General features: G+C 38.1%; 1 protein-coding gene and 1 long non-coding RNA gene across 2 annotated transcripts; one reads left to right on the top strand and one right to left on the bottom strand.

Annotated features, from left to right (window-relative positions):
* On the bottom strand, positions 1-26,184 carry LOC145233544 (cilia- and flagella-associated protein 61-like). The gene is made up of 22 exons (XM_080098294.1): positions 26,057-26,184; positions 25,639-25,791; positions 25,273-25,394; positions 24,517-24,701; positions 24,059-24,186; positions 23,850-23,984; positions 22,309-22,501; positions 21,545-21,792; positions 20,045-20,145; positions 9,116-9,311; positions 8,287-8,415; positions 7,034-7,301; positions 6,325-6,476; positions 5,467-5,680; positions 4,660-4,763; positions 4,058-4,252; positions 3,643-3,913; positions 2,845-3,112; positions 2,245-2,428; positions 1,771-1,972; positions 820-995; positions 1-311 (listed from the first exon to the last, which is right to left on the bottom strand). Exons 1-22 carry the CDS (start codon positions 26,090-26,092, stop codon positions 78-80), a joined length of 3,894 nt encoding a protein of 1,297 aa, XP_079954420.1. The 5' UTR covers positions 26,093-26,184; the 3' UTR covers positions 1-77.
* Positions 13,313-14,915, top strand: LOC145233545 (uncharacterized). Its single transcript, XR_013861134.1, has 2 exons — positions 13,313-13,694; positions 14,710-14,915. It is a non-coding gene; the product is annotated as an uncharacterized LOC145233545 (long non-coding RNA).

The following is a 26,184-nucleotide window of genomic DNA, read 5'->3' as shown; positions in this document are numbered from 1 at the left end:
TATTTCAGTTAATGTTTATTATGTCACAGTAAATCGACTACGAAAAAAGCCCACGTAGCACAATATATCACATATTCTTACACCATGCCGGGTTTAGCATACATCGGAAGGTGATAGTAGTTGTAACTCAAAAAGCTAAGAAGACGAGCTTCGATCAGCTTTCTCTGTCCTGTGGCGACGTAACTCTGACGCAAGTTAGCCCTCTGCTGGTCACTGATTACAAGATCTTCTTCCACTAGTTGACGCACGTCAGCTTCAATGGATGGCAAGTTGTGTGCGCCAGCGGGTGTTTGCCCCAATAAGTCCCGCACCTGTGATGGACAAATCATTTTAAAACGTTTAAAGTTTAATGTATTGGAATTGTTTGTTGAAGCCAAATCAGTGTAAACTGTTGGAGCAGTTTGATTTATAAAATCAGTGGCTTTTGTAATGCTTTCAGTTACGGCATTTTTGTAGTGTACGGTTTGCAACGCAGAAAAATGTTTTTCAAGAAAGATATGATTTTTTTGCGTAAACATTTTACTTCACATAAAAGGTCTGTAGAAGTTGGTAACGATATTATTTGCTTGATTGCAAAACAGCAAGAGCCAACTAGCATAATTAGAGGCAAAAATATTAATGTGATATAGTGGTGGGTCGAGAGACCTTGTTTCGATAAGTTCGATCCATGTACTTTGAAATAAAATGCTCCAAAATGCGAACTTTTTTAATGCGCAAAAGAGCCACCGTGCCAAGCAACACCATTCAGTGCACAGTTATTGCTTAAACTAATAAAGCAAAATGTAACTAGACACACTGCGAGAGTTTTGTATTCCTTACCTCCTGTCTGAAGTCTTGGAACCTGTCGTGGAAAATTGCCAAACACCAAGGCTCACGGAAGAAGACAAAGAGATCAGATATCAAGCCCTCATCGACTCTGGACACCAGGTTGTTTAGATATCTTTCATGGATTCCATACAAACGAATCAGGTTGTTCACAGGGAGCTTCGTGCGCTCTGAATAAAAATGCTTGTTTATAAGATATCTCCAAGTGTGTCGCAAAATAGTCGTTTTTTTCATGGTGCAACACACATTCATAATTTTAGGATTTAATGACAAAATGCGAGTTAGGGTAATTGAACAAACAGTTTGCCAAGCTTTTTTTGGACAACCGGACTTTTAATGCAATTAGTCGGCTATTTTCCTAAGTTGCTAGTTTCTTATAGATTATTTTCCAACGGTTACACGATCCTCATGCAAATAAACGGACTATGCGATTAGCGAGATACACGTGTCAAATTTACTTTTCAAATCCAATACGATAAAATTACAAATTCATTTTTACTGCATTTTGTGAATTTAGCCAATAATATGCGACGAGGGTAGTTTGGCTGCAAAGTTTGGCCAAAACTGTTGCACTGTTGTGGCCCATTAGAATAAAAGATAAGTTTTGCTCGTATTTATTACCTACCCGGGTAGGTTGTAATTATGCACGTAAGTCTTCAAAAAAAAAAAAAATTACAAAATTTTACTAGTTTACGCCAAGCAGTTAAGGGACTGTATTTTCGTCTTTTTATACACTGAAAAGCGACCACATTTAAAGGCGGAATAAAATAAGGCATTCATTGTTGACTAGTTATTGAAGATGTTCAGGAGTTTTTTTTAACAGCACAATCAGAGTCTACCAACAAGAAATGATCGCAACTATAAAAATAATTGCAAATTTGAACCAATATACTTGTAATACATATAAATAAACAATAACTACGTCTCCTGTAATCAACCAATCACCTGGCAGAACTAGACACGTGATGGTTTCCACGCGTCGGTATTGGTTGATATGAAGTCGGAAATAGTTTCCTTTTTCAGGTGAGCCAGTAACGATTTCACGTCCATGGTCTGGATTGTCAAGCTGTGCGGCATAGGGAGGTCGCTCACCCGGTTTGCGCACGTGCAGATATTGGAAACCACCTGGGAGTTCCCCAAAGACCACCTGATTCATAAATTTTGTACGATATTACTGTTTATAACACCATGAGTAAATTAAAACAAAAAAGTTTACATCGGAACATTTAACGTGTTATTAGTATCATAAAATTTTGCTTTGTAGGTATATTTTTGTTTCGATTTTGCCAGACAGTATCAATGTTTCTGTTGTAATTCATGTCTATACGATTCCAAGGTGTTTCTTCAACCTTAAACCTGTTTTTAAAAGTACTTTTTACCCGCACTTTACACATACCCAACCTAGTATTCAAACTATACCTTTGCTTCGTTGTAGATTGGAATTAACTTTTCATGTGGGTTATCTGTAGTGAAAGCTGTAGCCGGAGTTCCAGGTTTAATCGTGGTGGCCGGTGTTGGTGGCGGTAACTCGTTACTGCCCTCTAGCGTAGGGTCGAACATAGGTAAAACCGTCATAGCCAGTTTAAAACCGATTTCCCGAGAACTGCAATGTAGACGAATTTAAGTTAGTACTGCGATCGCCTAATGTGCGTTTTACATCCTTTAACAAAATAACTCAATCCACCAATTGTGTGTTGCGCATTATTTTTCAAGTGTTTTTTCACCAAGAGATGCTGCCCAACTGTAAATTTACTGGCCTGTTACAATTCAGGCATATCTGCATGTGTTTATGTTTTCGCAAAGCTTATGTTGGGACACCATTGAAAAGCTGTCACAGATATACAAAAAGTAGGCCTCCATGACCGAATCACGGCGGTTTTATTCAAGCCTGAACCTGTCTAACTCTAGATTTAGATACTACTCCACCGTTCAAATGACTTTAAAACGATACCTGCTTATCAATACATGCACCAGAGGATTCCATTTTTACCACAAATTTCATGCTACAAAATATCATACCTAAAATTCTCGTGCCTGGACCAGTAAGCATCAGCGTGGTATCGTCTTGCATATTTGGTCAGCGGTCCACCGGCTCGAATGGACCGGTCATTTGTGTGGAAGTTGGCGTCGATGGTGAGCCTGCCGTCGAATACCAGGCAAGAATCATTGCAAGCCCGAAAACTGAATGTGTCGATACGGCGAGGATGCAGAGAAACGAAGCCAATGCATGGAAGGGACAACAACGGCTTTGTGGGTGTAGTGAACGCCAGGGAAGTGACTTTCGTACCTAAAAGTGTGAATAAATACAGACCAAATCGGTTAATCGGGAAATTCGGTTAATCGGAACGGCTAAGTGAATCCCAAACGGTTGCCCATATTGTTTGTCAAGAAAGTAAGTCGATGAAATTCAATCCGTTTTATCGCAAAAACTGCTTAATCGAAACCGTGTTTAAATGTCGTCTATCATATGTGTAGAATAATGTCGGATAAACAGGACTTATTTGAACGATTATTTTATCAACTGCATTTTTGACTTGTGGCATCGAACAGGTTTAGTAAGGCATGGCTTTTCAGCCTGTCCCAACAAACTGGAGTCGTATGGCGTTTACATTATACAGCCGATCTCTTTTCACCAGTTGCACTGATGAGGCCTTGGGTTAAACTTAAAACAGTATGTACTGTCTGTAGCGTACTGAAGAGTGACCACTTTTAACAATAACAAAGTTTAGAAGGTGATATTTGTTTTGAAATTTTCTAATTAGTTTTTAAAAACAAATATTAGTGAGATCAAAAAGGATATTGGCAAGATATGCTTACCAGTGGCGGTCGTTTCGACATCCCACTTGGCCAACACGTGATCATCTAAAATGCGGACTCCTGATTGGTCGAGAGACCTGATAACTGTTTCGCTGACGGCCGGTTCGTTAAAAGGATCCCCGTCACATTCGTCGTCGCTGACCGATATAGGAGAATGATGGGGCGGCGGTCGAACTAGCACCAGGCGATCGCCGGGTATTCCGCGGGACATGAGAAGCTGAATCGCGGCGTAGGCATCGAAGGTTCGCCCGTATACAACAACAGATAAAGCCTGAACGTAAAAACAAAACGTTGCCGAGATGTTGAGAAAAAGTTTTTTCTTAAACGGACTTCCGTACTTTAAGAGTCAGACACGGTCTTTGGTTCAAGCAAAAATAACTTCAACCAAGTAACATTAATTACAGTCGTTTATAACCTTGTCATCTGTAACCATTCTAGCTCCAAGTAGTCCAGCCCACTGTGAAAGTAATCTTTCATCACAATCATCATTGAGTGCCATCACATTCTCGGGAGCAGGAACATGGACGTCAAGTGGTCGCAGGAGGGCGCTGGTAGGCAGATCGTGATTGGTTGCCATGTTTTCCACATCTGCACCAGTTGGTTGTGGAATCTTAAAACAGCAAGACAATATTTACGCGTTAAGTAGATTTTGCAAAGGTATTTGGTATCTAGATAACTTGAATGGTTAGTTTTGTGGTGTACTTTTGAATGAGCAAGAGTCCTTTTGGATCGATTTGAATTTTTTAAACGTCGTTTATGCCGTTGATAAAACCGCCTTCTAATCAGGGTTATGAAGTCAAAAACTTTTAACCCACCCCAGAACCAGTATTACTTGGTTCATAATGACAAAATGGACCGTATGGTGACAGATTTTAACTCAAAAACTTTACAAGTTTTTATTTAAGCAAGATACTGATGCTTTGTAAATGATCTAAAGTAATTTTTCTCAAGAACCAGGAGATGAACGACTTGCGGTCTTTGTGAATTAAAGTCCGTGGCGATTAATATATAACCAACCTGATATTGTTGACCAGTGCATAGAACGAGATGATCGTATGACACACGACAACCATCCCCTGTTATAACTTGCTTGTGTTGTCTGTCGATTCCTGTCATGGTACCTATGAAAAGGACATAAGTTTCTATGCTCTTCATGGCTTGAGTGAATTTTTCAGAAATTTAACGTGTGAATTATCTACCCTCCATTTCAAGATAAAATAAGACCCCAAAATATCATCACTTAGCAACATCAATTAAGAAGAACATAAATTCATAACTGGCATCACCCCTGAAGGGTCTATATGCAGACCAGCGATCACGGCACACTCATTTAAACTTGGCACGCCTGGCACATTGAGAGCGTTTTACCAAATCAGCTGGTCACCAAGCATTACCATCAGACGGCAAGGCGTAGGCTATATTTTTTCAGTGGGATTCCAACCCATGACAGGATACTCTCCGGGACTCGCGCTGGTCCAAGTAAGCTACACAGGCTCAGTGGAGAATCCGCCGAAAGTTGAATAACAAGCACCGTTGCCTGCCTCGTATGCTGCACATTGTAGCTTCGTAGTAGGGGATCGCCCAATCGATCAGTAATCAGTTATAACATAGATGAATAGTTTGGATCGGCTCTGAAGCGACGGCGTTTTCACGCCCTGCCATAATGTGAATGCTTGGTTACCGGCTGATTCGGTATGATGTCTTCAATAGGCGTACTATGATTTCAATATGAGTGTGCGGTGATCGCTGGTCTGCATCGACGTTTCAGGGCCGATCCCAGCTATCAACTATGTCTTAACTTTTACTAGCATTTATATTGAATACCTTGAACCACGTTGACCCAGGATCTTAACGAAAGTCGAGCCAGGTCTTCGGGTGAGTAGGTGCGGGCATTGGAGCGTAGCGAATCGGGGAGTCCCCTTTTTGATATCAGGGTAAGGTTGTTGAATCGCAAATGAGGGCAGAAACAGATGTTTTCGAGAAAAGCAATTCCGAGATCTGATGCTCCGACGACCACAATACGAGCGTTTATTGTTACCTGTAATGTTGTTTTGGTATGATGGGTTAATTAGTCCAATTGGAGTTTCAAAAACAGAAAAAAATGCTACAAAATGTTTTAAAGCCATTATAATATTAGGCACACTGTTCCTATAAGTAGTTATAGTAGTGCTGGTAAAAAGGTAATGAGAGATTTTATAAGCTGTCTGCAACTTATACTTTGCATGTAAAATGTAATGCATACTTGCTTATATAGGCTATTTATGTGTCAGTTATGTAAGGAACAGTTACCTTTTCACGTTTATTTTGACAACTAAATGACAAAAAGTCTGGAAGAAAAAATAAAATGATAGCCAAACACAATCAACAGCTAAGCAAATGCTCCGCCAAATGGTAAATGTTCAGTAGTATCGTCAAAACAATACAACAAGAAGTGACAGGTTGTGGCCTATTGGATGTTGCATTTTTTACTGTAATTTGAGCAACCCATATGCGCAAAATCTTTCGACACTTATTTTTTCGACAAGCTCGATAGTGCTGTTGTGAGATAATGATTTGAAACATAATTATGAAGGCAGTTTTAAAAATGCAAAATCTGCATTACCAAGAACATACCAATTTAAATCGTCAAAAATTGCAATCTTGCTTGAAATATTAAGAAATTTTATTTTATTGCTAATTTACCTTGGGTTCTAGAGTTAATTTTCGGTTGATGTGGTAAAGAGCATAAGGGGGAACATCGGCCATAACCCGCTCTGAGGGAGCATTTATTCCCAACTCTTCGACTGGATAATCGATCTGTCTCCGCGCTCTCACGGGAACCAGGAAGTTCAAGCCTGACGTCACAAACGCGTTACAGTAACGTCATTAGTCTTATGCAGCATTATTGTAATCGAAAATAAACTAATTTGCCAATTTTATTTAAAAATGACACAACTTCGGGTCTAAAGTTGCTGTTTTGTAACTGTACCTACAACACATTACAAATATTTGTCGGTAATCTTTAAATTAACGAACCACTGCCACCACAAGCGACTGTAACTACGAAGACAGTGCATAAAAATGCGATTTTTTGTATTGATGCACGTTTTCTGTGTATGATGGTGATTGTCACTTAATGGCGTATAGCCCTGACGAAACGTTTATGAATGTAAATTCTATCTGCAATTAAGGCTAGAATATCTTTCTACAGATATTATTACACACGACGATTTTTGGTTAAACGTTAGAAAAAAATTCGAAATTTCTGCACAAATCGTTTCTGGTCCCGAAAAAAACAACAAAAAAACAAAAATACAAAATCATTAACGACACTAAAAATATCAACATACATAAAACATCAAACTTTAACATGGCCAAAATGATGCTAAAAATAGAATGGCAAAATACGTACCAGTGATAAGAGAATGCTTTTCTAGGAGTTCTAGTTTTGCATAGCAGGGAAACACCGGATAATAGATACAAGACTTGTGGCCTTGTCTCAAAACCTCCTTTATAAAGTGCTTGGAGTAATGCTGGAAAATCGGGTTCAGTGCAAAGTGGTGAAGGTGGCCGTGCTCGTCGCGTCGATGATGGTTAAAATAAATGAAATCCTCGGCGTTGTAGTGCGACCTCACGTGTTCAATGTTCTCTTCGCGACGAACAATACAAATTCCGACAACCTAGATTAAAATAAAATTTTGTATCTAAAACTCTCTTCCAATAATATTGTTTAAAGCAGTGGTTCTCAACCTTTCGTGAACCGTGTGCCCAACAAAAGTAATTTTTGGACTTCATGGCCCCCTTTAAGTAACCCTGTAGGACCTGTGGCCCCCTTAAAAACTGTAAATGGCAATCTCATGTTGAAATTCGGTACTAATTTCGACTTTAAACAGGTCGAATAGAATAAACAAGAATCCGTACTCGTAAAAACCTCAATACAGACAAATAGTATGTGAAATAGCTGATTAATTCAGGAAATAAAGTTAAAAAGGAAATGGATTTTATAGTGGGCGTTTCTATGCGACAGGCTAGGCAACCACATGTCGTCTATCCACCCTTTGTGTCAACGGCACCAATCAACAAGGCTTGTCGCGCCATATTCCTTCGTTTCTTTGTTTATTTTTCTAGTTGTGTAATTTTGCGCCCTGTTACTTGGCGCGTACAATCCGCAGTGTAAATAAAACCTCACAAACCTTTTTTTAAATATGTTGAAGTTACCCAAAAAACATTTAAACGACGGGCAACAACAGTTTTGCTCATTGAAACAAACATCAGTATTGTAAAATGGACATTTCCACTTGAAGTGTGTCGCTTTTAAAATGTTTAAATTGTTTTCACATTGTAACGTGGTGAAAATGGTTTGCATAGCACAAACAACCGAGTATAGTACAGTACATAGGAAACCAGAAACGTGGTTTGCAAAGCAAATGTGTGGTAAAGCAAAGTAAACGTTTGGCGTAAAAAAATTTTCGCACTAACTGCATTAAACAGTTTTACGAAAGCGCAATGACTTGTGACGTTTTAAAAGCCACATGAAACGAATGTTTTATTAAAAACACCCTCAAATAGGACAAGAAAAATAGACGCTACACATTAAATGAGCATAAAATCAAAGCTAAATTTATATATCCATTCTATGCCGTTGCAATGAACCAACAAAAGTACCTGATCAAGGCAGTCAGCAACAAAGGCTTGAATCTCTGTCCCATCTGGATCACGACGTGCAGAGTTAAACAAACGCAAATCCTTCAGCAGATTTTCCTTCATGTCAATGCCTGCTACCAGCTTCTCCACCTTTGCAACAAAAGTACAAAAATAACAAAACTGTGTGTAGTATATTGTAAATCATGAGTCACCAGAGACTCAGTACGAGAGATGGAGACAACAGTCGCATTTTAATCATAGAAACCTTGAACAAGTTTGAAGTTATTCACCGTTTTTATGTTTAGATATATATATATTTCACCTAAGTAATAAATATGTTTATGTGTCAAAAATCGATAGCGTTAAGAAGCAGGGGTTGTACCTCATAAGCAGGGTTGCCATATACCGTCCTTATTTCTAAGATTTGTCCTTACTTTGAAGGGCGATGTCTTAGAAAAAAATATTGTTCTTATTTCTGTCCTTGTTTGTGACTTAAGCCAAGGAACAAACGTGAAATAACAGTCAAACCCTGGTACAATTCATAGTAAATCTATAGACCGGTGCTGTCGGTAGATGCAAGATGTATATTGTTTTTTACAAACAAGGAATTGCTGGAACAGATTGTTTCAGGCAAAATGTATGGCATGCTATATGAAATGGGTCATATAAATGCGAGATTTGTTCAAAAACATTTGTTTCGTTAAGAATAAAAATTTAATTTTTACGTCGACGGCAACCCTGCTTTAAGTGAGGATTGCACGATATAAAAGCCCGTGGCATGCAACAAGTCGAAACTGATAGCCATAATAGTTTTAAAGTTTTAAACACCAAAACTGAAACACATCCAAACCTGCTCAAAGTCCTTTGTGCAAGCTGAACGCACTTTGAAGCTTGAACTGATGAGACCGTAACGGTGGAATACATACAGCTCATGTGGTACATTTGCACGAGCTCGGGGTGTAACACGAACAAATTGCTGGATGAGAGGGAATTCCGGTGTCAGGTGGGGAACTGTGATCACTGCAACATCTTTTTTGGGGAAAAGTCTGAAAAGCAAAAAAATTTTCAAGTGCTTAAGAAACAGATTCGTTTCGTATTATGGTAACACCAGAATTACAACGCCTTTATTATTAATTAAACAATTTATATTTAATGATACGGTGGCTTAAACTATATCGTTCAATACACAGTCCATTTTTAGCCACTGTCACTGTGACACATCTAAGGCATCACTGTTAGCGTTGTCACAATCGAGAAGTCGCAATATTTACAAGTGTCGCGATTAAAGTGTCTACATGGCTCGGTGACACAAGTGTTACGGGTAAATTGACTGTACAAAATATAATATAAAAAAATATACACAAAAGACAATGACTTAAAGAATACGTTTATATGTATGTTGCACATTAGGTTAAGTAAAAAAAAAAACTAGGCAATTTCAATTATTTTACAAAAAAGACATAGAATGTGAAGTCAAGCGCGAAGCAAGTCAATTCGATAATAAAAAACCGAGCTCCAAATCGCCTAGCTCGCAAATCCTGGTCCGATTTACAACTTTGTAGCACGTATTAGTTCACTTGATTTGATTACCCAGTCCAAGACGATCACAAAAGAACTAACAATACACACGTTTCTACACTTACTGAATAGCCAGTGGGAAAAACAAAACATTACGCTGTAACATTACCCTGGTTGAATATTGACACTAGTGTCATGGCGAGGTACAACAACACCAGTCGACACATATACGTCTGGTATTCTCCCAACTTTTAAGTATTTAAACAAAGTTCATTTCAAAGTCAGGCACAACAGGAAGTACGTTCGCTAGACCAGAACTCTACGATATTAGGTCGGAAATCATTAGGGCAGTCAGATTTTTTTAAGGTTTGGTTTGGGTGACCGCTAAGTAGTTTTAAGTGACCGCAAGTCACGGGACCGTTTCGGTCCCCCAAAACACCTTAAAAAAACACTGAGGGCAGTGTTTAGGACATTGCATTGAGAACATGTGTGTTTTATTTGCAGATATAGACAACGCCGAGAAGCGTAGCACTTGTGATGGCAGATGCAACATCTACACATTACGTCATAGTAGAGACACCCAACGGACAATATATCGTGCAAATTGAAATCAACTGGACAACGTTCGAGATTTTGGTTGTCAACGCCCAAATCAGAGTTTTTATAGAGTCTCGTTCAAGATTGACGGAATAAAAGTTGAATTAAAGGAAAGATATAGTGTCGTTGTATTACTTAAACACAGACACAGTACCTTTAAGTTTTTAGGCGATTTCGACCAAGTTTGTTAGTTAAGACTCCTAACAGATGCAGAGTTGCAAGCGGGCCCGAAATCTGAGCCCGAACCCGGCCCGAACCCGAATGCACAAGCCCGAAACCCGGCCCGAACCCGAAACGTTTTTGAGAAGCCCGTTTAGGCCCGAACTTTTGATTGACAGGCCTATCCACGAAAGCCTTGCAACAAAGGATGAGAAAGAAAAAAGGGAAAGACAACAAACACCATGAACAATAGTAGACAATGGCGTAAACAATACGTTTGAAATAAGCTATTGCTGCCAGGCATAATGTATGACCAAGTATTGCTCATCCAGCAGTTTTATTGTAAACAATCGACGTTTCGACGTCCTATACAAGACGCCTTCATCAGGACGTCGAAACGTCGATTGTTTACAATAAAACTGCTGGATGAGCAATACTTGGTAATACGTTTGAAAGTAGGGTGAGCATGACGTCAAAGCCGCAGACTGTTACTTACCTCAGTGATTTTATTAAAAAAAATGGCGGTCACGGAACGCAAAGCCATCAGGCCCGTTTTAAGCCCGTTTTCTCACAAATACTTAAGCCCGAAACCGGCCCGAGCCCGGCCCGACTTGCAAGTCTGAACAGATGACTTAAGTATAGTGAAATAAACATGTATTGTGAGATCTTAACAAAAACAAAACATTAAAACAAAATATTTAGACAAATAGTTTTGTAGCCTTAGTATGGCCACGCTTTTCACATGTATTGAACGGATATGTTCTTCGACTACCGATACTGTATGTAAATTATGTTTTTGAAGGACAATAACATTTTTACATGTCTGATTTGAAAAAGCTCTGTCCCGTGTGTGTGTTTTTCTCTTTCTTAAGGGTACTTGAAATTTGTGGTGTCAATGTACTTGCTAACACGCATTGTGCAAAAAAGCTGTGTAATTGCAACTAAACAAGTACTTGCTAATTTCAAGTAAAAGTTTGGTGACCCCTGGCCCAAACGGTCACAAACCATTTACTAATGAACATGTTTCTGAAAAGATAAATGTTTCCAATATCTATCCTTGGTATGTGTTTGAAATTGGCGATGTAGGAAAAAACGTAGTAACGCACCCCGTTTGACACAAGTGTCACTGACGGCGCGTTGAACAACGTTAGGCGCCGGTTATTCCCCTAAAAATCCCCCCCCCCTCCTCAGATGCTTGGTTGGTGGCTGTACTTAAACAAAGGTCGATTGACAAGTAATCACAACCGAAAGAAACGTCCGCCAGATCAGAACTTGCATTTTGAGGTCAGACATTGATTCATGTTGTGTTTAGGGCATATTTTTTATTGAGAAATTGTGTGTTTTATTTGCAGATGCAGACGACGCCGAGAAGCATAGCACTTTATGATGGCAGATGCAATATCTACTTATTACGTCGTGGTAGCAACGACCAACGGACAATATATCGTGCAAATTGAAATCTACATGACATCGTACGAGATTTTGGTTGTCAACGCCAGAATCAGAGTTTTTGTAGAGACTCGTTAAAGATTGACGGAATAAAAGTCGGGTTTATGAATAGATAGTGTGGTTGTATTACTTAAACAGAACCAGAGTGTCATTCAAGTTTTTAGGCGATGTCACCTAGGTTTTTTAGTTAGGACACCTAACAGATTGACTAAAGTAGTGAAATAAACATGCATTGTGATATTTTAACAATAAAAATGGTAAAGCAGCATATTTAGACAAACTTGCAGTCTTGGTATGGCCACGCTTTACACATGCATAGTAAGGATATACTCTTCAACTACCGATACTGCATGTTTTTGAAGGGCAACAACATTTTTACATGTCTGGTATGAAAAACTCTGCCCCGTATGTGTTTCTTTCTCTTTCTTAAGGGTCCTTGATGTTTTTGGTGTCAATCTACTTGCAAACACGCATTGTGCAAAATAGCTGTGTAATATCAACTGAACAAGCGAATGTCTTTCTAATACTTGCTAGCCGTCAGCCAACAAGCACTATTTACTATTTTCTGTTGGTTTGACCACAGAAGGCAAATATCCACATTACCTAGGCATTGTAAACGCTTTGTAAAATTGTGTAGAAGTGGAATTCTTAGTATTAAAAATCAGACTGGGTTGTTGTAGAAGTTAGTCTAAAAAGGGTGTATCGCTTATACAGGTGGCTAATCTCGCTACTCCCCAAGCTCCTCACAACGAGAAGGTATACGCACGTTGGCCAGGCTAGAAAGTTATGGTTAGCCATTGATCGTGCGTGTTAGACAACTTTATTGAGAACTTGTGTGTTCTTTTGCAGATATAGACAACGCCAAAATGATTGCAGATGCAATATCTATACATTACGTCATATCTATACATTACGTCTTTTATGGAGAATCGTTAAAGTTTGACAGAATAAAGTCGAGATTATGGATAGACTGCCTGTGTGGTTGTATTACTTAAATTAAACAGATACACAGTGCCTTTTACGTTTTCAGGCGATTTTAGATTATGAGTTAGGGCAACATTTTTGCAAAAAGTCTGAAGAACAAAACAGATTCTACGTGTGTTTTGGTAACATATTCGTTTCAAAATGGTAACCCCAGAATCACACAGCATTTAACAATAATTTAGCAATTTACATTTAATACTAATGTGACACAACGTTCAATGCCAAACTTGGGCCACTGTTATCATGACAAAGTCAAGAAATCCGTTACCGTTACCGTTGACCCAATGGAAAAGTCGCAATGTGTAAATGCCATGATAAAAAAGACTGCATGGCTCGGTGACACAAGTGTCGCGGGTAAATTAACACAAGTGTCAGTGATTAAAAAAATACTTTCCCTAGCCATATTTAAGCTCATGCGACCGGAAACAAGATCAGTTCATCAGGAAGCATCGCGATAGATAGGTCGGTTGTTTATTCGCGCAGTGTTCAGGAATTTTTTGAAACAAGAGTTTTATATTATTTTACAGGTAAACAATAATCCGAAACGCTCAATGCAAAGATGGCCGACGCAACAACTACATATTACGTGATTGTAGAGATGAGTGATAGAATGTACGTGATGGAAATTGAAATCCATGCAACACTAACTGAAGTCATCATTGCCAACGCCCGAATCAGAGCTTTTGTACAGAATAGTTAAAGATGATGTTAACGAAATAAAAGTATGTCTATGAATAAAGAGTGCCTGTGGGATTGTGTTACTTGAACATAAACAAAGTGACTCTGAGCTTTTTAGGTGATTACGCTTTAGCGGATTCGTTAGGACACATAACATTGAATAAAGTTATGAAGCAAACACGTATGTTTTAACGTATTGTAGCCCTTGTATGATCACGTTTTAGGTGTATATTACGGACAGTTGTAAGTGGGTCCGAAATTGAAGCCCGAAGCCCTACCCAAACCCGGATCGTTTTTTAGGAAGTCTGTTTGAGGCCTATGTACTTAAAGTCTACAGCAGGGGTGGGCAACCTGCGGCCCTTTATTAAAGGTTGTGCGGCCCGCAGAGACGCTTGGATTTCAAAAGTACTGGTAAACGAGTCCAATTGTTACATTTTTTTGAGCTGATTAATGCGCCTGGTGCTAGTTTTCTGCGATATTGGCAAAATGTGGCTTAGATCAAATACGAATTATACTCGTAGTTGAGCATATTTAGTAAGAAACAAAGCAAAATCACTTTGTGTTATGCACATGTGCGGCCCGCGATCCAATTTTGACATTCATAATTGACCCTACAGTAACAAAGGTTGCCCACCCCTGGTCTACAAAATACTATGAAAATAAAATACAAAATACAAACGGTCACAAATCTTTACTAATGAACATGTTTATGAAAAGATAAATGTTTCCAATATCTACCCTTGGTATGTGTAGGAAAAAATTGGCGATGTAGGAAAAAAAACGTAGTAACGCACCCCGTTTGACACAAGTGTCACTGACGGCGAGGTCACGGCGCATTGACGGCGAGGTCACGGCGAGGTCACGGCGCGGTAATTCCCCTAAAATACTTCCTCAGATGTTTGGTTGGTGTCTGTACTTAAACACAGGTCGACTGACAAGTAATCACAACCGAAAAAAAAACGCCCGCCAGATCAGAACTTGCAATTTTAGGTCAGACATTGATTCATGCTGTGTTTAGGGCATATTTTTTATTTGATAAATTATGTGTTTTATTTGCAGGCATAGACAACGCCAAGAAGCATAGCACTACATGATGGCAGATGCAATATCTACAAATTACGTCGTGGTAGAAACAACCAACGGGCAATATATGGTGGAAATTGAAATCAACATTACCGCGCACGAGATTTTGGTTGTCAACGCCAGAATCAGAGTTTTTGTAGAGACTCGTTTAAGATGGACAGAATAAAAGTCGGGTTTATGGACTGATAGTGTGGTTGTATTACTTAAACAGAACCAGAGTGTCATTCAAGTTTTTTAGGCGATTTCGCCCAGGGTTTTTAGTTAGGACACCTAACAGATTGACTAAAATAGTGAAATAAACATGGATTGCGATATTTACGATAAAAATGGTAAAGCAGCATATTTATACAAACTTGCAGTCTTGCTGGTATGGTCACGCTTTACACATGTATAGTACGGACATGTTCTTTAACTACCGATACTGTATGTATGTTTTTGAAAATCAATAGCTTATTTTACATGTCTGGTATGAAAAGCTTTGTCCCGTGTGTGTGTTTTTATCTTTTCTTAAGAATCCTTAAATTTGTGGTGTCGATCTACTAGCTAACAAGCGAATTTTTGCAAAGCCAACAAGCACTATTTACTATTTGTCTGTTGGTTTCACCACAATAGGCAAATAGCCACATTACCTAGGCATTGTAAACGCTTTAAAAAATTGTCACAAAGTGTACTAATGTTAAAAAAGACTTGATTGATGTAGAAGTTAGTTTTAAAAAGGCTGTAATGCTTATACGGGTGGGTACTCTCGCTTAAGTAACTCCCCAAGCTGCTCACAACGAGAAGGTACGTTCGCCAGGCCAGAAATTTGAAATTTAAGGTTAGTCATTAATCGTGCTTGTTAACTTAATTGAGAACTTGTGTGTTCTTTTGCAGATATAGACAACGCCAAAAAGGATCGCACTTTATGATAATAGATGCAATATCTATACAGTACGTCATATCTATACATAATGTCTTTTATGGAGAATCGCTACAGTTTGACAGAATAATAGTGGAGTTTATGGATAGACTGCCTGTGTGTTTGTATTACTTAAATTAAACAGATACACAGTGCTTTTTACGTTTTTGGAAAAAAGTACGAAGAACAAAAGAGATTGTAAGTGTTTTCGTAACATATTCGTTCCGACATGGTAACACCTAAATCACAACGCATTTAACAATTTACGTTTCATAATCTAGTAGCACATCGTTCAATGTCAAACTTGGGCCGCTGTTAACATGATAGAGCCAAGAAATCCATTACCGTTACCGTTGACCGAATGGAAAAGTTGCAATGCTTAAATGCCAGGATGAAAATGTCTGTATGCCGCGGTGACACAAGTGTCGCGGGTAAATTGACACAAGTGTCACAGATTTAAAAAAAATACTTCCTTAGCCATATTTAGGCTAATGCGACGAGAAACACGTTCATTTGACCAGGAAACATCGCAATTGATAGGTCAGTTGTTTATTCGTGCAGTGTTAACGAACAACTTTTAAATCAGGTGTTTCATTTGGTTTTCTATAGGTCAACAATACTCGCTCATCACTTCATACAACGATGGCAGATTCAGAATCGACATTTTAGGTTGTTGTAGAGACGCGTGGTGGAAATTAAAATCCAGACAACTACACACGAAGTCATGATTGACCCTGCTCGAATCAGAGCATTTACAGAGAATCGTTGAGAGTTTGATTTTCGAAATACAAATCAAACTATTTATCTATAGAGTGCACGTGTGGTTGTATTCGCTGAACAAAAACAAGTACTTCTAAAGGTTTTTAGGAGATTTCGTCCTGGTGGATGAGGTAATACACCTAACCGACTGCTAAAGGTTATGAAATAAACACATATTGTGCTGTTTCATCGTTTTGCAGCGTTGTATTTGTCATACGGAAAACATGTCGCAATGCTCATAAATGTAGGGGATAGTTTTGAGCTGGCTCGTTGACACCGGTGTCGCATTTGAAGTGACACAAGTGTCAGCAACTTGTGTGCCATATATAAAAAAGATGTACCTAGAAGGTAGTCATAGGGTCAAAACCACTTCGTCAGGAAACACCGCATTTCATAGGTCAGTCATTAAGTCGTGCAGTGGTGAAGAACAACATTTGAAAGAAGGGTTTTAAATTTTGTAACACTACATACGGATCTGTTCATAAGTTTAAAGGTGAAAATAACGGCCCAAATAGAAGCAAAAAGCGACTTGCTGTATCGTTTAAAGTTTTATATTATTTTGCAGTTAAACAGTAATCCGAAACGGTGAATGCAAAGATGACCGACGCAACAACTACATATTACGTGATTGTAGAGATGAGTGATGGAATGTACGTGATGGAAATGGAAACCCATGCAACTCCATACGAAGTCATAATTGTCAACGCTCCAATCAGAGCTTTTGAATAGTTAAAGATGATGTTAACGAAATAAAAGTATGTTTATGAATAACGAATGCCTGTGGGATTGTGTTACTTGAACAGAAACAAAGCGACTCTGAGTTTTTTCAGGTGATTACGCTTTAGCGGAACTTTGTAGCACGGATTAGTTCACTTATTTTTATTACCCAAAACGTCACAAATGTTTCAACAATAAACTCGTTTCTACATTAATACATGTTCGAAATATCTTCCCTTGCTATGTGTTAGAGATTCGCGTGGCACTTGCTAGAGATTTGCGTGACAAGCAACGTTACAACGCACCCCGTTTGAATACTGACACAAGTGTCATAGCGCGGTAAACCGCACAACACACAGACTCCGGTAATTTCCCTACGTGTATGTCTTTAAACAAGGTTGATTGCAAAGATACGCATAATGGAAAGCTACGTTTGCCAGTTAAGAACTCTACAATTTTCGGTCAGTCATACATTCGTGCTGTGTTTAGAGAACTTAATTGAGAAATTATGTGTTTTATTTGCAGATACAGACGACGCCGAAAAGTATAGCACTTATGATGGCAGATGCTACATCTACGCATTACGTCGTGGTAGCAACCACCAACGGAGAATATGTGGTGGAAATTGAAATTCTCTGGACAACGTACGAGAATTTAGCTGTCAGCGCCCGAATTAGAGCTTTTATGGAGAATCGTTAAAGTTTGACGGAATAAATATCGAGTTTATGGATATACTGCCTGTGTGCTTGTATTACTTAATCAAAGAAGTTTTTTTTTACTTTCTCAGGCGATTTCGCTCGGAATTATTAGTTAAGATAACTAACAGATTGACTAAGTAAGAAATAAAAATGTATGTTAACGTATTGTAGCTTAGAGCCCAACGGCCGGATCAAATCCGAATCGTTTTTGAGCCCGTTTTGGCCCGAAAGTTTGATTGCCAGCCCCCTATACTTAAAGCCAACCAAAATACTGCTGTGAAGAACATAATAAACGAAACATACACATTAGACAAGGTATGTTGTGCATTAGGTTAATTCTAGAAACTAGGTAATGATCTTAAAAGACATACAATGTAAAGTCAGGCCCGAATCAAGCCTAAAAAAGTTAGCCTCAAACGCCCGGCCTAATTTAAAAATCTGTACCGACGATATGTTTCTGAACAGCTGTGTTTTAAAAGGACATTGGCATTTTTATATAATTGAGATGTAAAGTCAAGTCATGTGTGTTCTTTTTTCTTCTTAAGGGTTGAAATTGAATAAGGTTTGGGTAAACGTGTATAAAGGTACTTGCAAAAAGTTACAATGATACATTTTTCGGAAATACACATTTGCATAGTGCACATTGTACAATACACTGTCAAAACCAAATCCACTGAAGCGAATTCACGCGAAGTTCACAAACGCCCCGTTAGTAAAGCGCTCAGTAACTCAGTGACACATAGTGTCGCGGTTAAATGACACAAGTGCCGGAAATAATTCACCAAGAAGCATTGCCACTTATAAGTCTGTTGTTTAGTGGTGCTATGTTAAAGAACAACTATTAAGCTTTGGTGGTTTAGTTAGGAAACCCAACTGATGGACTAAGTTCATGAAATATACAAGCATTTTGCTGTTTTGAAGTTTTGTAGTCTTAGTATGGTTACGATTTTCACATGTAGAGTACGTATATGTGCTTTAAACGCTGGTACTGTGTTTTGAAAGATGATGGCATTTTCCTTTTACATTTTCAACCACTATTGGTGTCAGTGTACACCTTTTTTGCAAAATAGCCGTGTAAAGTAATTTTAACAAGCGAAATTAACGAACTAAAACTCTCACAATTCATGCTGTTACTTATCCTAAAAATTACAATTTGGTCTATAATTTGTGTTGTTTCAATATTGAACATGATTTTGACAGCTACCCTTGCGATGTGTTTGAGATTTGGGTTTAAAACAACGTTGCACCGCACACCGATGGGTTGTGACACAAGTGTCATCGCGCGGTAAACACAGAGCAGCTCGTTACAGACTGGTCGGTAATTCCCCGAACATTTTGTGGTGCATTTAAGGCTCGTTACAGACTGGTCGAGTTTACAACTACATACAATCGAAAATACTTTCGCCAGGCCAGAACTCAGCAATTTAAGGTCAGTCATTGATTCGTGCATGTTTTGAAACTTTATTGAGAAATTATGTGTTTTGTTTGCAGATATAGACGCCGCCGAGAAGCATAGCATTATATGATGGCAGATCCAATATCTACACATTACATCGTGGTAGAAACGACCAACGGGCATTATGTCGTGCAAATTGAAATCAATTGGACAATGTACGAAGTTTTGGTTGTCAACGCCCAAATCAGAGTTTTTCTGGAGACGTTTTCAAGATTGACAAAATAAAAGTCGTATTTATGGAAAGGCAGTGTGGTTGTATTACTTTAAATTACACAGAGACACAGTGCCTCTTACGTTTTCAGGCGATTTCGCTCAGGAACATTAGGTAAGACAACTAACAAATGGCTAAAGTAGTGAAACAAAAATGTATTGTGATATTTTCACAACAAAAAATGTTAAACAAAATATTTCGACAAACAGTTTTGTGTTTCTTTCTCTTTCTTAAGGGTTCTAAAATTCGTGGTGTCAATGCACTTGCTAACACGCATTATGAAAAAGAGCTGTGTAATATTAACTGAACAAGCGAATGTCTCTCAAATACTTGCTAACCATCAGCCAACAAGCATTATCTATACTTTGTCTGTTGGTTTGACCATCATTACTTGGCCATTGTAAACATTTTGTAAAATTGCCTAGGAGGGTAATTTAGTGTTAAAAATAAGACTGGAGTGTTGTGAAAGTTAGTTTAAAAGGCTGTAATGCTAGGGCAGGTAATTAATCTCGCTTGATTACCCAAACAATCACAAAAAACATTTTACGTTTTTAACACACAACTCAACTAACCTGAAAATTTCCGGCAAAAAATCGGAAGAACGCATTTCGTAGATCTCATCAATACAGAATAGTTGAATAGAGAAAGCATTGGATTCGCCGCGATATGTCGGCTGAAAAAAAATGCAATGTCAGTCAAATAATCGTATATGCTAAAGTAGGTACAATGCGATATCTCCCATGAACCTTTCAAGCCTTTTAAAACGTAGTAAGGGGACCATCAAACGGGAAACGTGTTGGTAACACAAGTACAAGTCGCGTTGGTCACTTCAGACCACCAAACGGGAAACGTGTTGGTAACACAAAATAGGCGGGCGGCGTGGTGTTAGGTTTCCCGGGGTCTAAAAGGCGAACGCCAGAATGTACTTAATGCGCGGCACGTTTTGTTTGCAAGTTTGTTTGCAGAGCTCGTGTTTTACATTGTTCTGTACTTGTTTGTGTAACACTGGTTGCTGTTGCGTCGGATACGACATTGTCAGAACAAAACAATACCAGTTTCTGTTCTTCCGAAACTTATTGACAATTAGTAATTAGTTTTAACGTAGTAGTCAATTTGACGGAATTGTCTTCCAGTTTTTACACATGCTACGGGCGGTAACGCCACGCAGCTTAACAAATCGTTTTCATCACGTTGCCACTGCAGCGCGTTTAACAACCAACCACCAGTCATGCTGTTTCATTTGATCGCGTCCCATAACATTTCAACGTCTCCCAGTCGTTTTTGACTTTGCAACTGCTGAGAGCTATTGTGTGGCTATGTTTTCTTTCTCTAAGCCTAACCATCTTAACCCATGAGCAGCACATTCAGTTCCCACTAAGGCCATTAAGTGTCCATAATCTTCATTAAGCGTTGTCATCACCGTGGTACACAAACCGGCAATAGAGATTTCTGCATTAGTTGTGCAGAGTTTTTGCATCTTACGTAACTTACACTTAAACAACGTCCGATATTCCACCTACACCAAAAATAACATTGAAAATTTATCGTTATGGTCAATCAGGTTGTTTATCTTTGTCAGCAATAGTTCCTATTTTTTCAGTACTCCTACAAACTGCATACAAATCAGGTAGTATTTGTTAAAAAGTAAACAAGCCCAATGCGTTGTTTGCCAACCTGCGGAGTCTTACGCTTAAGATATAAGTTACGTCTTAATAATAGACTTATAGCATAGACGCCGAACATGGGTATGCCAGGCAAACCCGTACGCAAACCTTGGGTATTCCTGGCATAGCCCAGAATCAGAACAACGTTATTCATGATTTTTAGGAACTATTTCGACCGACGTGAAACAAACATGTTTGACTGCATGGCGGTTATTGTCTTACAACAAATAATTTGATCGCATTATTATAACAATTGTGAAAGGGTCTTCGAGCAGCATTGGAATGGATGTCAAACGCTCTTTAACCCTTTAGCTCCATCTGGCGGCAATCATTTTATTACTTAATCAGACAAATTTACAAGCTTACAATTTCCCAAAGAATTTACTACAAATTTTTTTCGGTGCTCACCCTAAATTCCTCTTTCGTGGTGTCAGAAACAAACGAAGTACTGCTGAGGAAAACCTCCTCTTCTCCTTCTCCCACTTCCTCCTCACTCTCCTCATGGAGCAATGAGGAGGAACTGCCAGTCATGTGAACTTCGCTTAACTTGGGCTGGATAGCGACTGCTGATCCGCTCACTGATGTTTGGGAGGGCGCTGGGGTCACGTGTTCGTGGTCAGTGGCAACAGACACTGATCCTACTCGTTCCTTGTCAACTGTGACAAAATATAAATGTGCTTATGATGGCTAAGGGAAAAATGATTTTTAAGTCTAAGGTTGACATAAACATCATTTGATAGTGTTTTATAAATTTTATAAATGTCACACGATTGAATGTTTAATGCACACAGTTTTATTGACAAGATGTGTTTACACTAGCTTGCAGATACTGATGATGCTGTTAAGGCGAAATATATATTTCTCAAATCTTAGAGGCGAATGGCTTAGTGTTTTTGATGAACTCAAATCAATTCACATAAGGTTCATTATAATCTTCAATTACCAAGCAATGAGATGGGAGATCAAATTTTAAGTTTAATATACAAATATTGTTGTGTTTTTTTCGTCATCTATCTGCCCACAGTTTTGGCCGTTTATCGTGAGTACTATTAAAGCGTTTAAATTCAAAGTTAAGATGTCTGCAAGAATTGGATTTGTGTAAAATTCTGTCCTACATTCCTGTTACATTTGTAGACAAAATATCTAATAGCAGTTTAAATCAAAACACCTACCCGTGACTTCAGACACAGATGCTAGTGAAGCACTGCTAGGTTGATCAGGAACTGCTGTGACAGATGGGGTTGATGAAAGAGATTTAACTGGAGCTGTAACTGGAGTTGGTTCCTCTGCTGGTTTCTTTACCTCTACTATGTCTTCTGGATGGGGCTTACATAGTCCGTGGAACGAATCAAGCTCATATCCATCCTTTAATGAATAAATATGACTTGCAGAGGTGTTAACAGAAATGGTTTTGGGTTTATTAAGTGATATACCTAAGTGTTAAAAATATGCACAGCTTTTGCTAAAAAATATAACCTCTGTGACCCAAAACATTAGTGAAAACTATGCTTTAACCCAATGCTCTTCAACCTTTTTAGTGACGCGGAACCCTTAAGGTATTTTGTCAAACTTTGCGGAACCCCCATAAAATAATTTTAATGAATGTAATACAAGTAGGCTACATCAAAGAAAAATGAATACACATCCAAACCACATCACAAAGGTGGACTTGAATTAAACGGTTAACTGAATTGCATTGCTGTGTTATTTGGATCAGTCGTTTCTACATTAATCTCGCAACTTAGCTAGAGTGTAACAAGGTTGTTTTATTACATCACAATTGATCAATGGTGTAACAAAGGTTAACAATATTGCACAGGCGAGCATTGCTGTTCGAAACAATGATACTATGAATCATTCCTGTTCGAATTGCTACTCCCCGTGCAACCCTTAAAGTTCACTGAACCCCTGAAAGGGTTGTACGGAACCCTAGGGTTCCGCGGAACCCTGGTTGAAGAGCTCTGCTCTAACCAAAGCATAAAAAGCCCTTGTCATCTCACAATAGACACACATTTATGCAATTTAATGATTAGCATCATATTTTGAGGTTATGCCAACTGCATTCCATTCGTTTATCACATGCAGAAAGTGTTAGAGGGTTGCACAAGAGCTATTTTTAGCGGGTTGCAGCCAGTGTGTAACCACCCTGTCCTAATCATCCAGTTTTGTTGTAATATTTTCTGTAGAGGTTTTTTTTCTTGTAAGAAATATGTACAATTATTCTAATCCAGCGTGGTCCAACTGCAGGCCCGCGGGCCAATTGTGGCCCGCGAGATAATTTTGTTGGCCCGCGAAAGTCCCAACATTTTAATGACAACTATAAGTTTTGTTTTCAATAATTCAATGTTTTTAAAATGGAGGATTAACAAACACTAAATACTGCAAAATCTCCTATTGTGACGCATGACAAGGCATTGTTATGTAATAAAGGGTTCTGCTTCTATGCGTTAAGGGCATTTTTGCGCTAGAGTGGAAACTGAATGTTTTTGACAGCTTCTACTTACTAAATAACTATAAAATATAAAAATAAACTTATCTATAGATAAAAAAAGGTGTATAGTTACCCTAGAGTTTGACCCAGAAAAAAGTTTTTCCTGCAAAAATTTAAACCTTGGCCCGCGTAGTAAGTTAACGATTTTGAATGGCCCGCAACAAAATAAAGTTGGACCACACTGTTCTAATCTAACCTAAGGGTCAATCTATTCAGTTTCACCTGTAAGAATTCTACATTCACATGGGAGCAAATGCTCATGAATCCAATTGCTTTTCCACCAACTTCAGCAACGACTGCATGATTATTTTCATCCTGAGCTTCAATCATTTCAGCAAGAAAGTAGTTACCATAGTCCTTAAAAAAAATGTTATCACAAAAGTGAAAATAAACCAATAGCTAACTAACAACAAAGAATGCAGTCTGCCCACCTCGGTCAAAGTATTATCAAGTCTCTTAAAAATTGGCAATACATCATCATGATCTTCCACCACAGCTTTTCTGATGTGCAGCAAGGGGACATGGTTGTGCCGATTACAAACATAAAGAGTGTGGTGTCCTGCAATGCCAATAACTTAAAATTGGAATCAAGAGTGTGGTATGCAATTAGATGCTTTGAATTATGGCTATCACTTTATTTTTATGCAACAAGATGAGTTGAAATCAGGCATTGAAATAGACACTGAAGCATTTTATCTTCAAAAGTTGTAATCTAGCGTCACTTACATGCACAATTTTAAAAGCTTGTTTAAATTTTAAGTCATTTGTTTTCAATCTAAACTGTTTCATATTATTGTTTGGCCAGGAATATCTATAGTGTATATAGACCTAAATCTATAAATTCACAAATAAAATACAACAATAAGCAAGTAATTGCTTATATATATACCACCAGGTCCTTCTTTTTCCACAGCCTGAAATATTTCCGCCAAAGCTGGTTCCAAAGTAATATCCGATCTCAGTGTAAGAAAAATGAATCTAAGTTCAGGTACTGCATTGAAGACAGTTCTCACAATCTCACTTGCACATCCAATTGTGTAATCATCTTTTGCCACAAAGTAGTGAAGAAAGAGACTAGATACAAAAAAGGAAAGTTTGCCAATTGTTTGGTAAATGTATGACATTTATAGACTTGACTAAATTAGGCCAGGCCACAAACGTCAATGTCTGTGTATAAAATTAAAAGTCTCTGTGTTTTTATTTAGCTACAGCTTCAGTGTGAACTGCTAGGCATTTTGATACAAACTTGTGTACTTTGGAACACTACATACCGATTTGTTCATATATTTAATGATAAAAATAAATGCTCAGACAGATGTGAAATGTGATGCTTTATTTTTCAAACATTTCGGCAAATGCTCCTGCAATCACTAGCGATATGAAGGCCACATCAGTTCAACATGCTAATCACATTTTAGTCACGTAAAACAATCATATGTATATGAACGGATGTAACTGAAGTTACCTTCATATCCCTGATGATGGCATAAGCATAGGCTGAAATGTTTAAAGAATACACCATGTAATGTTTACAGTTATTTGGGCCGATATTTTTATCATCAAACTTGTGTACTGATTGCAATTAAATTATTTTGCTGGTGTGCACAGATTAAAAACATGCACTTTAGCTTAAACTTCAGCTAACCTGTTTAGTGGTGATGCTTTTGAAGACAAGGAATATTTTAAACCACTCATCCATGGTTCCCAACTTGCTGGGTCACACACTTCAATTTGTGGGTGATCCAAAAATCCAGCAAAACCTAAAACCTAGAAACAAAATAAGTTTAAAAGTCAGTTTTCGGAATTAAGAATTAAATGTTCATTTTTATGATCTATCAATTTCGGCATATTTCAATAGTAATTGTTTTGTATGCAGCCTACTTTTTCTATTTAAGCAATATTTTTTCTAGAATAACTATTTATTACATTAAATAAGTTACATTAAATTTGATCACACCAGTTACTGGCATTATATATTCATTATGTTTATTGACTTAGGTTATAAGATTACTTCATTTTCTTCATTGCTAAGAGTCACTGAGAGATTTGACTTTTCAATCAAGTGTACAATGTTCACCCGACCAAACTGTGTATTGGTTCGCTGGGCAACAAGATCGAGTATGGCTGGTGCATCAAATGATTCTGTTCTCCGAGCATTAATAACCTGTCCCAAAACACAATAACAAATGAAACATAGGTGATTTTTTAGGCAAATATAAACTAAATATCGTTTCAACGTCCTATTTTAATGTGGAATCTTTTAAAAAAAAACTGAACATATCCCTTATTTATAAATTCATTTCAACAATTGGTTTTTGTTGTTGTACAGTTGTTTGTGTTCCTGTATCTATTGCTTTGTTGTAGCCTAGAAAACATTATTTTACGCATGTTTTGTTGGCAAATATATTACGAATATACGAAAGTTTTACCTCGGTTGGTCCGTGCGACGATGCAACCGTTGTCATATCGCTTACAAACCACTACGTCCAAATTAATTAGTTTCTGTAGCAAGTTAAGAGAGTTTTTACATTTTATGACTAACATACGAAAAAGCAAA

This window comes from Phallusia mammillata, chromosome 6, assembly GCF_965637545.1.
Source record: "Phallusia mammillata chromosome 6, kaPhaMamm4.hap1.1, whole genome shotgun sequence".
Classification (NCBI taxonomy): domain Eukaryota; kingdom Metazoa; phylum Chordata; class Ascidiacea; order Phlebobranchia; family Ascidiidae; genus Phallusia; species Phallusia mammillata.
Note: the sequence above shows the minus strand (reverse complement) of the source record. Positions and strands in the feature narration are given on the sequence as shown.

What these genes read in the sequence shown, in the direction of transcription:
- LOC145233544 (XM_080098294.1), bottom strand. Translation starts at nt 26,092, where the DNA reads ATGACAACGGTTGCATCGTCGCACGGACCAACCGAG. An exon ending in GCACTGGTCAACAATATCAG is followed by an intron (nt 4,253 to 4,659) that starts GTTGGTTATATA and finishes TGCTGTTTTAAG; the next exon opens with ATTCCACAACCAACTGGTGC. An exon ending in GAATGGTTACAGATGACAAG is followed by an intron (nt 3,914 to 4,057) that starts GTTATAAACGAC and finishes TTTTACGTTCAG; the next exon opens with GCTTTATCTGTTGTTGTATA.